The following is a 12,500-nucleotide window of genomic DNA, read 5'->3' on the forward strand; positions in this document are numbered from 1 at the left end:
GAGACACAGAAATGTTAGTAACCTATCAGCAAGACATCAGTTCAGTCAGGTCTTAAAATAGAAACATATATCCTGTGAGAAAAACACATAGATCTGCTGTGTGAAGCCTCACAGCAGGTGGGAATTTAAGAGAGCAGCAGATTGGTGTGTTGTGGCGTCCTCACCAGGCAGGTCAGGTCACTGCATGGTCTAGCTGTGAACCTTTTTATGGTCCCCACTTTTTGTCAACTGCTTGAATTTACAGCAAATAAGCTGCCTGGTTTTTTGTTTGTTTGTTCATAAGCAGAAATCGTTAGATGACCTGCTGCATTTACGAAATTTTACATGTGATCCTGTGTTTGTTTTGTTATAAGTATATTTTTCTGATTAATTAAGATTTTGTAAGATTTTGTATAAGTATTTTTTAGAAGAATGTCTTCACACTGAATGAATATTACTCTATATTTTAATGTAAAAGTTTGGGAAATGTTTCCATTGCAACAAACACTTATAAGACTGTTAGCAATACACCAGCAAAGACCCTTTAAATGCCCTTTTCACCTATAACACTTTTTAAAGGTTAATACATACAGATTTGAGGGTAAAGAAAGAGGTGAAATATATATGTGGGTATATATCTGTATCTATATTCTCTTTTTTAAAGAATCAAAAATATCTATCTATCTATCTATCTATCTATCTATCTAATCAGTATCTATCTATCTATCTATCTATCTATCTATCTATCTATCTAATCAGTATCTATCTATCTATCTATCTATCTAATCAGTATCTATCTATCTATCTATCTATCTATCTAATCAGTATCTATCTATCTATCTATCTATCTATCTATCTATCTATCTAATCAGTATCTATCTATCTATCTATCTATCTATCTATCTATCTATCTATCTAATCAGTATCTATCTATCTATCTATCTATCTATCTATCTATCTATCTTTCTTTCTTTCTTTATCCTGTTACCGCCTGTTGTACTTTTTGTAATCAGGCAAAGCGAAAGGTTCCTTGCCCGTGACGTCATCTACGTCCGACTTACGTTGTATGGTGTGAGGACCTGGCGGTGTGTGGTGTTTGGAAACACTTTGAACAAATACGAGAAACCCTTAAATACGTGAGTTCTACTTTTCCGTGCATATTTCCGTTAGTTGGTTCACGTGTAAATATCACTATATCTAGGTGCACTCATGTGCGCTGTTCCGTGAAGCGGCAGAACAGTATGAAGTGTTAGCGTTAGCATTAGCATTTGTAGTAGCATTCATTCAGACGCATTGAACACGAGACGCGCGCTGATTAGTTGGTGACCGGTTTAAACGCGTGTTTATGTGTTAAACACATACACTGTGGCTTTCGGAGGTTAAATGAAGCTGTCGCGTATGATAACGTTCACCGAGTGTTTATATGCGTTTATAGTCTATAGTGTGTTAGGCTAGGGAGAGAGAGAGAGAGAGGGAACATTAGACTACGGAGAGAGAGAGGGAACATTAGACTAGGGAGAGAGAGAGAGGGAACATTAGACTAGGGAGAGAGAGAGAGGGAACATTAGACTAGGGAGAGAGAGAGGGAACATTAGACTAGGGAGAGAGAGAGGGAACATTAGACTAGGGAGAGAGAGAGAGGGAACATTAGACTAGGGAGAGAGAGAGAGAGAGAGAGGGAACATTAGACTACGGAGAGAGAGAGGGAACATTAGACTAGGGAGAGAGAGAGGGAACATTAGACTACGGAGAGAGAGAGGGAACATTAGACTAGGGAGAGAGAGAGAGGGAACATTAGACTAGGGAGAGAGAGAGAGGGAACATTAGACTAGGGAGAGAGAGAGAGGGAACATTAGACTAGGGAGAGAGAGAGAGGGAACATTAGACTAGGGAGAGAGAGAGAGGGAACATTAGACTACGGAGAGAGAGAGAGGGAACATTAGACTAGGGAGAGGGAGAGAGGGAACATTAGACTACGGAGAGAGAGAGAACAGTAGACTAGGGAGAGAGAGAGGGAACATTAGACTAGGGAGAGAGAGAGGGAACATTAGACTACGGAGAGAGAGAGGGAACATTAGACTACGGAGAGAGAGAGGGAACATTAGACTAGGGAGAGAGAGAGAACAGTAGACTAGGGAGAGAGAGAGAGAACAGTAGACTACGGAGAGAGAGAGGGAACATTAGACTAGGGAGAGAGAGAGGGAACATTAGACTAGGGAGAGAGAGAGGGAACATTAGACTAGGGAGAGAGAGAGGGAACATTAGACTACGGAGAGAGAGAGGGAACATTAGACTAGGGAGAGAGAGAGAACAGTAGACTAGGGAGAGAGAGAGAGAACAGTAGACTAGGGAGAGAGAGAGAGAACAGTAGACTAGGGAGAGAGAGAGAACAGTAGACTAGAGAGAGAGAGAGAGAACAGTAGACTAGAGAGAGAGAGAGAGAACAGTAGACTAGAGAGAGAGAGAGAACAGTAGACTGGGGGAGAGAACAGTAGACTGGGGAGGGAGAGAGAACAGTAGACTGGGGAGGGAGAGAGAACAGTAGACTGGGGAGGGAGAGAGAACAGTAGACTGGGGAGGGAGAGAGAACAGTAGACTGGGGAGGGAGAGAGAACAGTAGACTGGGGAGGGAGAGAGAACAGTAGACTGGGGAGAGAGAGAACAGTAGACGGGGAGAGAGAGAGAACTGTAGACGGGGAGAGAGAGAGAGAGAGAGAGAACAGTAGACAAGAGAGAGAACAGTAGACTAGAGAGAGAGAGAGAACAGTAGACTAGAGAGAGAGAGAGAGAGAGAGAGAGAGAGAGAACAGTAGACTAGAGAGAGAGAGAGAGAGAGAACAGTAGACTAGAGAGAGAGAGAGAGAGAGAGAGAGAGAGAGAGAACAGTAGACTAGAGAGAGAGAGAGAGAGAGAGAGAACAGTAGACTAGAGAGAGAGAGAACAGTAGACTAGAGAGAGAGAGAGAACAGTAGACTGGGGAGAGAGAACAGTAGACTGGGGAGAGAGAACAGTAGACTGGGGAGAGAGAACAGTAGACTGGGGAGAGAGAGAGAGAGAACAGTAGACTGGGGGGAGAGAACAGTAGACTGGGGGGAGAGAGAGAGAGAACAGTAGACTGGGGGAGAGAGAGAGAGAGAACAGTAGACTGGGAGAGAGAGAGAGAGAGAACAGTAGACTGGGGAGAGAGAGAGAGAGAACAGTAGACTGGGGGAGAGAGAGAGAGAGAACAGTAGACTGGGGGAGAGAGAGAGAGAGAACAGTAGACTGGGGGGAGAGAGAGAGAGAACAGTAGACTGGGGGGAGAGAGAGAGAGAACAGTAGACTGGGGAGAGAGAGAGAGAACAGTAGACTGGGGAGAGAGAGAGAGAGAACAGTAGACTGGGGGGAGAGAGAGAGAACTTTAGGGGAGTGTGGGTGCATGTGCTTGATAAGATCTGACCTTACTGAGGTGACAGAGAGGTCACATAAATACAAGCACACACACACATCAACACACACATACCAGGCTACACAAGCACACACCTAGGGTATAAAAGGTAGAGCTGAATCACTAATCTTTGCCTCTTCACTGTGTAGACTCGGCATTCTGCACTGTATGGAAGACGCCCTTTGCTGCAACAAAATAAAATACAATCTTTACTTCATTGCTTTTACCACCAACTCTGAGTCTGAGTGTTTTTTACATGGAGATCAAAACTGCCACCACAGTAGTGCACTTATATAGTGAGTAAAGATGCGTCTGGGATTCAGCCTGTGGAGAAAGATAGATAGATAGAATCGACCTGAAGTGCAAAGATTTTTATTTAGATATTAAGATTTTTATTAAAACTGTAACTGATATTTGCAAGCCTACTGAATTATTTTTTTATATCTGCGTTTAATTGTTGTAACTTTTACCCTCGTAAAAGTTAGATTAATTAATTGTAGTCCAGCATCTACATTGAATTAATACCACCTGGATTTTTTTCCTTCAGTGTTTATGCTAAAACAATATTTGAAAATAAAATTTTGTGTTATTATTGTTGTTATTTGTCATAATATTTTAGCTTTTTTTTAAAATTCGGAAACATTTATTTTTACTTCTTACTTAATTAAAATAGAGAATATATATATATATATATATATATATATATATATATATATTTAAATTTAAATACTTTGTGAATGAAAGGTGTGTGTTCCCTCTCTGCTGCTATGTCCAGGGTGCCGGAATTGTTTTTCTTGAAACGACACTGTATAAGAACAGAGCACCATGGAGACAGAGCTGTATGACGAATTTGGGAACTACATCGGGCCGGATCTGGACTCCGATGAGGATGAGGACGTCGAGGCAGACGACAGAGATGCGGCCGAGGTAACAGAATCGCTGCACCTTTTAGAAAATACTCCATCAACACAGTAGCTACCTTTTCCGAGAACGTTAAATCATGCTACGGCATGTATTTGGTCTGTCTAGGCAGATGAGGATGAAGAGGATGAAGACCAGGTTGATGGCGAAGAGGATGGCGGTGGCATGGAGGTCGTTTTGCACGAGGATAAGAAGTATTATCCGACCGCAGAGGAAGTCTATGGGCCCGAGGTGGAGACCATCGTTCAAGAAGAGGACACACAACCGCTTACCGGTGAATGCTCATTTCATCGAGTTTATTGAGATTACGTTTTACGCTTTAAAAAAATATATATATAAATCTCATAAATACATAATTATGCATGCAGGCTGGAATTAAAATAGTGCAGATATTTGTGCTGTTAGACTTTTAAGGCAAACCCAAAAAAAAATAATAATAAATAAATAAATAAATAAAAAATTTGTCTCATCATTTCTGTCTATCAGAGCCCATTATAAAGCCTGTGAGGACGAAGCAGTTCACTCTTACAGAGCAGGAGCTGCCAGCTACAGTTTATGACATGGAGTAAGTTTGCATATACAACATCCCACCTGTTCGTTCTGAGTGGTTATAGACATCATGTGAAGTTGGATTAAATCTTAATTTTTTCTCTGCAGGTTTCTGGCTGATTTGATGGACAGCTCTGAGCTGATTAGAAACGTCACACTGTGTGGTCATTTACACCACGGCAAGGTCAGTGCCTGAAACGTACCCGCAGCGTTTTGTACAGATATACACTGGGCTCGTCAACTACTGCTCTGTAGTCTCTGTTTTATTGCTTTCTTTTGCACAGATTCATTCGAAGATGATATTATAAGTAGGGCTTAAATGTGTTTTCATAATGCTACTGAATTCTGTAGGATGTTTAGTGTGCAGGGTTTCCCCACATGTGCTAAAGTCAAATAATATATATGCTGATGTCTATAGTGAGAAATCAAAAAAGCTTGTTGATCTAAATGTCATTCATATGTTTCTTTAAATCAGATTATATTTCTGAATTTGGTTCTTTTCATTAAAAACAGTTTTAGGCAATCTCGTTTCAGAAATTCACATTTTATTCACAATAACCTGAAGTACTGTATAAGGTGGTGAGGAGCACAGTGGCTTAGTACAAAACCGCCAGTGTTGTAGGGGCTGATCCAGTTTCCTCCCCCAGTCTAAAGAGATGCATTGACATTTCCAACATCGTTGGTTGTGCGTATGTGTGTGCTTGCGTGTGTATGGGTGGGTGCGCATGCGTGTGTATCGGTGTGTGTGTGCGAGTCTGCGTATGAGTGTGCGTATGCTTAATTGTGACGCGTATGAGTGTGCCATGTAACGGGTTGGCACCCTTGACTCCCCTGAAATAGACTCCAGCTTCCATCTCTGAAGCTTGGATGAATTTTTGGAGATAAATAGTAAAATATATCTTTCTGTAGTGGAGGCAAAACTTTTTTACACCGTATATCTAATGACTTGGAAATACAGAATGTGAAGGAATCTGCAACTAATTTCAGTGACTGTGTTTAAATGGTGGTTGTGTGTGTGTGTGTTTTTTACAGACATGCTTTGTGGACTGCCTGATTGAACAGACTCATCCAGAAATCCGTAAGAGAGACGACGCAGATGTAAGTGTAACCTTTTCATTTGTGCACGAGTACCAGAGTATAGAGAGAGCTGAAGAGTGTTTCTGAAAGGTTCTGATTCAGTTGTTAAATCTTTTCTTTTCCTCTCTGCCTTTTAGCTGCGCTACACAGATATTCTTTTCACCGAACAAGAGGTAAGGTCTTAGTTTATGTAACTGTTAATATTTTGCAGTTCTCTGTATGTGTACACAATGTGTGTGATCTTTGCTTGTGTGTGTGTGTGTGTACAGAGAGGAGTCGGCATTAAGAGCACACCGGTGACGATGGTACTCCCTGACTCAAGAGGGAAATCCTACCTGTTTAACATCATGGACACTCCAGGTAAAGCAACCACATGCTGAAGTACCCCAAGGTGCAGGGAAACGAGAGAGGATGACTGTAATACCCCAGTTTTCTTCATCCTTCGTCCTCAGGTCACGTGAACTTCTCGGACGAGGTAACAGCCGGAATCAGGCTTTCGGACGGGATCGTGCTGTTCATCGACGCTGCTGAGGGGGTGAGTCAGCTTCACACGGCACACGACAAACCATTTTAGCTTACAGGATGCCGTACTTTCACTCTGCTGTCAATCACAGCGACTTTAACGTTTTTCCTAACCGTGGGTGTCTGTGGAGTCCTGTACGAGTAAGAGGTGTACGGCCAGAGCATTTCTTCACACGTGTTCTTCAGCTTGTATATTTATTTTCCCTTTATTTGTTCTTCACGTTTCCGTAGGTGATGCTGAACACCGAGCGTCTGATAAAACACGTCGTGCAGGAGCGCCTGGCCATCACCATCTGCATTAATAAAATAGACCGGCTGATCTTGGAGCTGAAACTCCCTCCCACTGACGCCTACTACAAACTGCGCCATATTGTCGACGAGGTCAACGGCATGCTCAGGTAAACATCCCTCACTCCGTATCCTCATAGACTATAGAGCTACAGCACTGACACGGCCGAGGTCTTTGCTTCTGATCGCTTACCGAAGACTTGGACCATGTGGAACTGAGTGCGTCACAGCTTACTGAGAGTTTGGCTTTAAAATAAATACAAAAAAAAAACAATACGTAGAATATTTATACCAAGTTTGACTATTCACAACTCCACCTTCAGGAGATTAATCAGAATTAATCACTCTGGTTTTAATCTTTTTTTTTTTTTTTTTTTAAAGAGACGTATATATAATAATGGTTATTTTTTATTTTTTTTTTACTATTTTTATTACAAAGCCAAACTTAAGAAATATACTGAGAACTTATTTAAAAAAGTTTTATTTAGGTCATATTTCTTAAGTTAATCTACTCAGTGGTGACAGAGTTATAGTCACTTATACTATTTGCAGTATCTACATTTAAATCATTTCATCCTTGTGCAATCGTTTGTATTTTTTAATCGCACACTTTGTTTATTCTTAATGGTTTTTTTTTTAATAAAAATCCCTTTACAGTTTTATGTTTAAAAGTTCTTGTTGCTGTCTGATTATTTTTTTAATAAATCCAAATCATCTGGTGCGATTATAAGATTTAATCCTCTGCTCTCTCTCACTGTTTCATTCTCCTTTTAGCACGTATACAACTGATGAGTCTCTAGTAGTGTCTCCTCTTCTGGGCAATGTGTGTTTCGCTTCCTCACAGTACAGCACCTGCTTTACTCTCGGGTCATTTGCTAAGATCTACTCTGATACCTATGGTAACACACACACATACACACACTACATGCCTAGATAAACACTGACATACCTGTACTGACTGTGTGTGTGTGTGTACATTATATTATATTTATTTTCTTCCAGGTGACATAAACTACAACGAGTTTGCAAAGAGACTCTGGGGAGACATCTACTTCAACCCCAAGACGTAAGAAAACCTTTAACTGCTGTTTATAAACTTGAAAACCGCCTCAGATGTTTTCTCTAATCTGATTGGTTGTGCTGTCTGTCAATCAGGAGGAAGTTCACTAAAAAAGCCCCTAACAGTAACTCGCAGCGCAGCTTCGTCGAGTTCGTGCTTGAGCCGCTCTACAAGATCCTCTCGCAGGTACGGTGCGCTCACAGACGTGTTAGGAATGTATGTTTGTTTATTTGTTTATTTTTATTCGTACTGCAGATAAATGTTTGTATTTCTCTGTAGGTGGTCGGGGATGTGGACACATCACTGCCACGTGTATTGGATGAATTGGGGATCCACTTGACCAAAGAGGAGCTGAAACTCAACATCCGGCCTCTGCTGAGACTCGTCTGCAACCGCTTCTTTGGCGAGTTCACAGGTTTGTGATATTTTTTGTTCTAAAGATCGGTAAGAGACACATGGTGTGCTATTACATGTCATGTATTCTACTTATAATCTGTGTATAATCTGTGTTTAATAAAAAGATTTGTCTTTTGAATTGTGCTCCACAGGTTTTGTAGACATGTGTGTGCAGCACATCCCATCTCCTCATAGGGGCGCCAGAGCCAAGATCGAGCACAGCTACACCGGAGGACTGGACTCAGATCTGGCTGAGGCCATGACGGAGTGTGACTCTGATGTATGTACCCAAGACTCTGTGCGTTCGGGTGCATGCGACTGCCTGCTTTACCGAACTAATTTTATTTTATTTTTTATTTTTTTGTCAGGGTCCGTTAATGTGTCACACCACTAAGATGTACAGCACAGACGACGGAGTGCAGTTCCACGCCTTCGGTCGCGTTCTGAGCGGGACGCTGCAGGCGGGGCAGCCGGTGAAAGTTCTGGGAGAGAATTACACTCTGGAGGACGAAGAGGACTCACAGATCTGTACCATCGGACGCCTCTGGATCTCCGTAGCCAGGTAAAGCTCTTTTCACGGCGTGAGAGCTGCTTGAAACAACTTTCCCCGCGGCAGCTGTTTTATTTTTCCACTTCACGTCGATTAAAAAAAGAAATTCTAACCGGTTCGAACGATCCAATGGAGGTCATTTCGCACTCAATTTGAGAGCCGACTGCAGACGCAGTAACAACGATATTAGAATTTATCTTTTCATTTATTTATGGTCATGCTTGGAACATTTTTATTAGTCTAGCTCACTGTTTGGCTCTAAGAAAGGCTCATTTACAATAGCACAGTTAAAAGTTCTATAATAACGAGTATATTAAAAATTTGGACAAACTTCAACTACAGTTATTGTAATGTTTGCAAAAGTACAACAACGCACAAAAACCTCCTCCAGTGCTGTGCACCAAAATGTATCTGTTGCTGTTTGTCCCTGGGTGTTTGTGTGTGTGTCTGTGTTTGTGTGTGTGTGTCTGTGTTTGTGTGTGTGTGTCTGTGTGTGTGTGTGTGTGTGTGTCTGTGTGTGTGTGTGTCTGTGTGTGTGTGTCTGTGTGTGTGTGTCTGTGTTTGTGTGTCTGTGTGTTTGTGTGTCTGTGTGTGTGTCTGTGTGTGTCTGTGTGTGTCTGTGTGTGTCTGTGTGTGTCTGTGTGTGTCTGTGTGTGTCTGTGTGTGTGTGTGTCTGTGTGTCTGTGTGGGGGTGTGTGTTTGTGGGGGTGTGTGTCTGCGTGTCTGTGTGTGCGTGCGTGCGTGTATGTGTGCGTGCGTGCGTGTGTGCGCGTGTGTGTGCGCGTGCGTGCGTGTGTGCGCGCGTGTGTGCGCGTGTGTGTCTATTTGTCCAGACAAAAGCCTAAAATATTCTATTGCATTTATATAAACTCCTGCATATGATTCAAGTGTGTGTTTGTTTGTGTGTGTTTGTGTGTGTGTGTGTGTGTGTTTGTAGGTATCAGATTGAGGTGAATCGGGTCCCTGCTGGCAATTGGGTGCTAATTGAAGGCTGTGACCAGCCCATTGTGAAAACAGCCACCATCACAGAGCCTCGGGGCAATGAAGAGGTAAGACTGACTGTATGTGTGACTACAGGTGAGGTGACGCTGTGACTGAGAATTCAGTCCCCAAGGCAACACAGAGGAACAATTATGCCTGTGGAGAGAATTATACTTCTGCAAACACGTAGCCACATTTACAAAGGTGTGCACTAGGTGGCAGCGTTGTATTAATATGACCATAGAGAAAGAAGTCTGGAAACTCCACCATCATCCAGGTTTCCCCTTTAGCAAAAATGTCCATAACTAAGGATTAGTGTTAGCATTTATGATTTCTATCCTTCATGCCAGTTTCTTGTTCCATCTGTAATCCAATGTCATCAGTGGTATCGGACTATATGCCCTAAAGGACAAGGCGACAACAACTCTAGTGCCAATATCGATTTATCTCCCTATGACAGTCCTAATCACTCTCCATAGCAGTTTTAAATGGTCTTCCCAAAGCAAATAAGAACAGCTTTGTACCATCGATTCACACAGTGTGTCATGTTTGTGTGTTCAGGCTCAGATCTTCAGGCCACTGAAGTTCAACACAGCTTCGGTCATCAAAATTGCTGTGGAGCCTGTCAATCCGTCTGAGCTGCCCAAGATGTTGGATGGACTGAGAAAGGTTAATAAAAGCTATCCATCCCTAACAACCAAGGTAAAACACACACACACACACACACACACAGAGAGAAATACACAAATGTTCTGATGCTTTGATTCACACACTACATATCAAGGACACTGTGTGTGTGTGTGTGTGTGTAGGTGGAGGAGTCTGGAGAGCATGTTATCCTGGGTACAGGTGAACTCTACCTGGACTGCGTAATGCACGACCTGAGAAAGATGTACTCCGAGATCGACATCAAGGTTTCTCTTCCTTCTTTTCTTACACAATACTGTCTCTGGCATGTTAGATGAGGATGATGATGTTAATGATGATGTACTACGCTAAAAGGTATTCTTTAACTTTTCACCACAGGTAGCTGACCCTGTAGTGACCTTTTGCGAGACCGTGGTGGAAACATCTTCTCTCAAGTGCTTTGCTGAAACACCCAATAAAAAGTAGGTAAAAACTAAACACTGTGACACAGCAGCCAATCAGAATGTGAGAAGCCTGGCTTATGCTAATCTAACATGTTAATGGTTTGTGCCAGTAAAACGCGATTAGTTCCGATAAAATGTGTGGCCTCCATAACATGTACAGTGATGCCTCGAGATACGAGTGCTCTGACATACGAATTTTTTGAGATACGAGCTGTGATTCGACCAGATTTTTGGCTTGAGATACGACCAGATTTTTGGCTTGAGATACGAGCAAATTTTTGAGATGCGAGCATCCGAGCCGCCGCCACCGAAACAAAGATTCCCAACAACCACGTGTGCTCTGTTTCCCCGCCTCAGCTTCCCGCGTCTCACTCGGTTAAAGCCGCCTTTCCACTGCAAACGACAAACGACGGCCGATAAACAGGAAGTCATTCATTTCCCAGGGAGAGTCGCAAAGGGGCTGTGTGAGGTGCCGACCATCTGCGGATCCGTAATTTTCGGATCCGTTTTGAGCGTTGGATCCGTTAAAAAAATTTGAACTTGTGCGACACCGCATCTGATATGCCGACCGGACAGGTTTTTATTAAAACGACCGGCAGATGTTAGTGAAGAAAGAGTGACAAAAAAAGGCAAAAACAAGTGAAGAGAAAAGCGAATTTCTGTTCTGTCAGGACCACTTTGTCAAAGAGAATTTATTAGATGATATGCATACAGTTAGTGTTGGCGGTACGGTTCTGTTCTGGACAAGAATCCACACGCCCGTCCGTCCGCATGCGTGGACAGAGCGGAGAAAGCAGCGAAAATAGAATAGACCCCGTATAACAGAACCACTAATCATGCATAGTATTAGATATGCTCGCTTACGCGTTTTTGGAAAGTAATAAATGAATAAATTGATAAATAAATAATTAAATATTTAGAGCGAGATTGAGAGAGAAAAATATGTAACGTAAACTGGTACAAGGAACACAAGTTCCGGCATGGTGGAGTCGGTGTTGGAGGAGGGAGTTTAAATCGCGGCAGCAGCAAAGCGCTAGAGCGGCTCTATGAATGGGAATTTAAATTGTCAGGTAATATGGATGTCGTAACCAGATTGGTGCGCGTCGTGGACCGCTGGCCTGCCAGAACTAACGCAATGCTTGATTTAAGTTCGTTAATTTTAGTGAAGTTTAGTTAAGTTCCATTTAAGTGTACAGTAGCATTACGAGTGTACAGTAGCGAGTAAGTGAACGAAAACGAAAGTGTAATTCCTCCTAACTCCTCCTCCTGTTTACTCCTCCCTCAACCTACGGGCGCATCTTCCGTAAAGTAAAACCAGTTTATTTTTTTTAACATTCTCTTTTATTACTGTATGTTTTTATACAATATTTGTCATTTATAAATACAGGTACTGAACATTTTTCATATTCAAAACACAAACAAAACAACTGGAGTGGAATTTTGCGAGCTGGAACGGATTAATGGGATTTCAATTCATTTAAACGGGGAAAATTGTTTTGAGATACGAGCAATCTGAGATACGAGCAAAGTCACGGAACGAATTAAACTCGTATCTCGAGGCATCACTGTACTACAAGATACAGATCTTCAGGCACGCAAACTGTTTCTATAACAGCATTTGTTTACTTTACATGAACAAGATAAAAGTCTAAACAAGAT

The 12,500-nt window shown here is 42.1% G+C and overlaps 1 protein-coding gene across 1 annotated transcript in view; it reads left to right on the plus strand.

Moving 5' to 3' along the window:
- The first annotated feature begins 999 nt into the window (after positions 1–999).
- The window catches only part of eftud2 (elongation factor Tu GTP binding domain containing 2), a 19,200-nt gene continuing 7,699 nt past the window's right edge, over positions 1,000–12,500 (plus strand). The window contains exons 1-20 of the mRNA XM_060892534.1: positions 1,000–1,115; positions 4,182–4,333; positions 4,436–4,601; positions 4,814–4,892; positions 4,985–5,060; positions 5,909–5,974; positions 6,091–6,126; positions 6,223–6,313; positions 6,406–6,488; positions 6,707–6,873; positions 7,538–7,662; positions 7,766–7,829; positions 7,919–8,009; positions 8,103–8,238; positions 8,372–8,499; positions 8,588–8,781; positions 9,707–9,818; positions 10,312–10,452; positions 10,563–10,664; positions 10,777–10,859. Coding sequence (XP_060748517.1) covers positions 4,232–4,333; positions 4,436–4,601; positions 4,814–4,892; positions 4,985–5,060; positions 5,909–5,974; positions 6,091–6,126; positions 6,223–6,313; positions 6,406–6,488; positions 6,707–6,873; positions 7,538–7,662; positions 7,766–7,829; positions 7,919–8,009; positions 8,103–8,238; positions 8,372–8,499; positions 8,588–8,781; positions 9,707–9,818; positions 10,312–10,452; positions 10,563–10,664; positions 10,777–10,859 — 2,042 coding nt within the window. The 5' untranslated portion in view covers positions 1,000–1,115; positions 4,182–4,231. The remainder of the gene's footprint in view (positions 1,116–4,181; positions 4,334–4,435; positions 4,602–4,813; positions 4,893–4,984; positions 5,061–5,908; positions 5,975–6,090; positions 6,127–6,222; positions 6,314–6,405; positions 6,489–6,706; positions 6,874–7,537; positions 7,663–7,765; positions 7,830–7,918; positions 8,010–8,102; positions 8,239–8,371; positions 8,500–8,587; positions 8,782–9,706; positions 9,819–10,311; positions 10,453–10,562; positions 10,665–10,776; positions 10,860–12,500) is intronic.

Source organism: Tachysurus vachellii, chromosome 18, assembly GCF_030014155.1.
Source record: "Tachysurus vachellii isolate PV-2020 chromosome 18, HZAU_Pvac_v1, whole genome shotgun sequence".
NCBI lineage: Eukaryota > Metazoa > Chordata > Actinopteri > Siluriformes > Bagridae > Tachysurus > Tachysurus vachellii.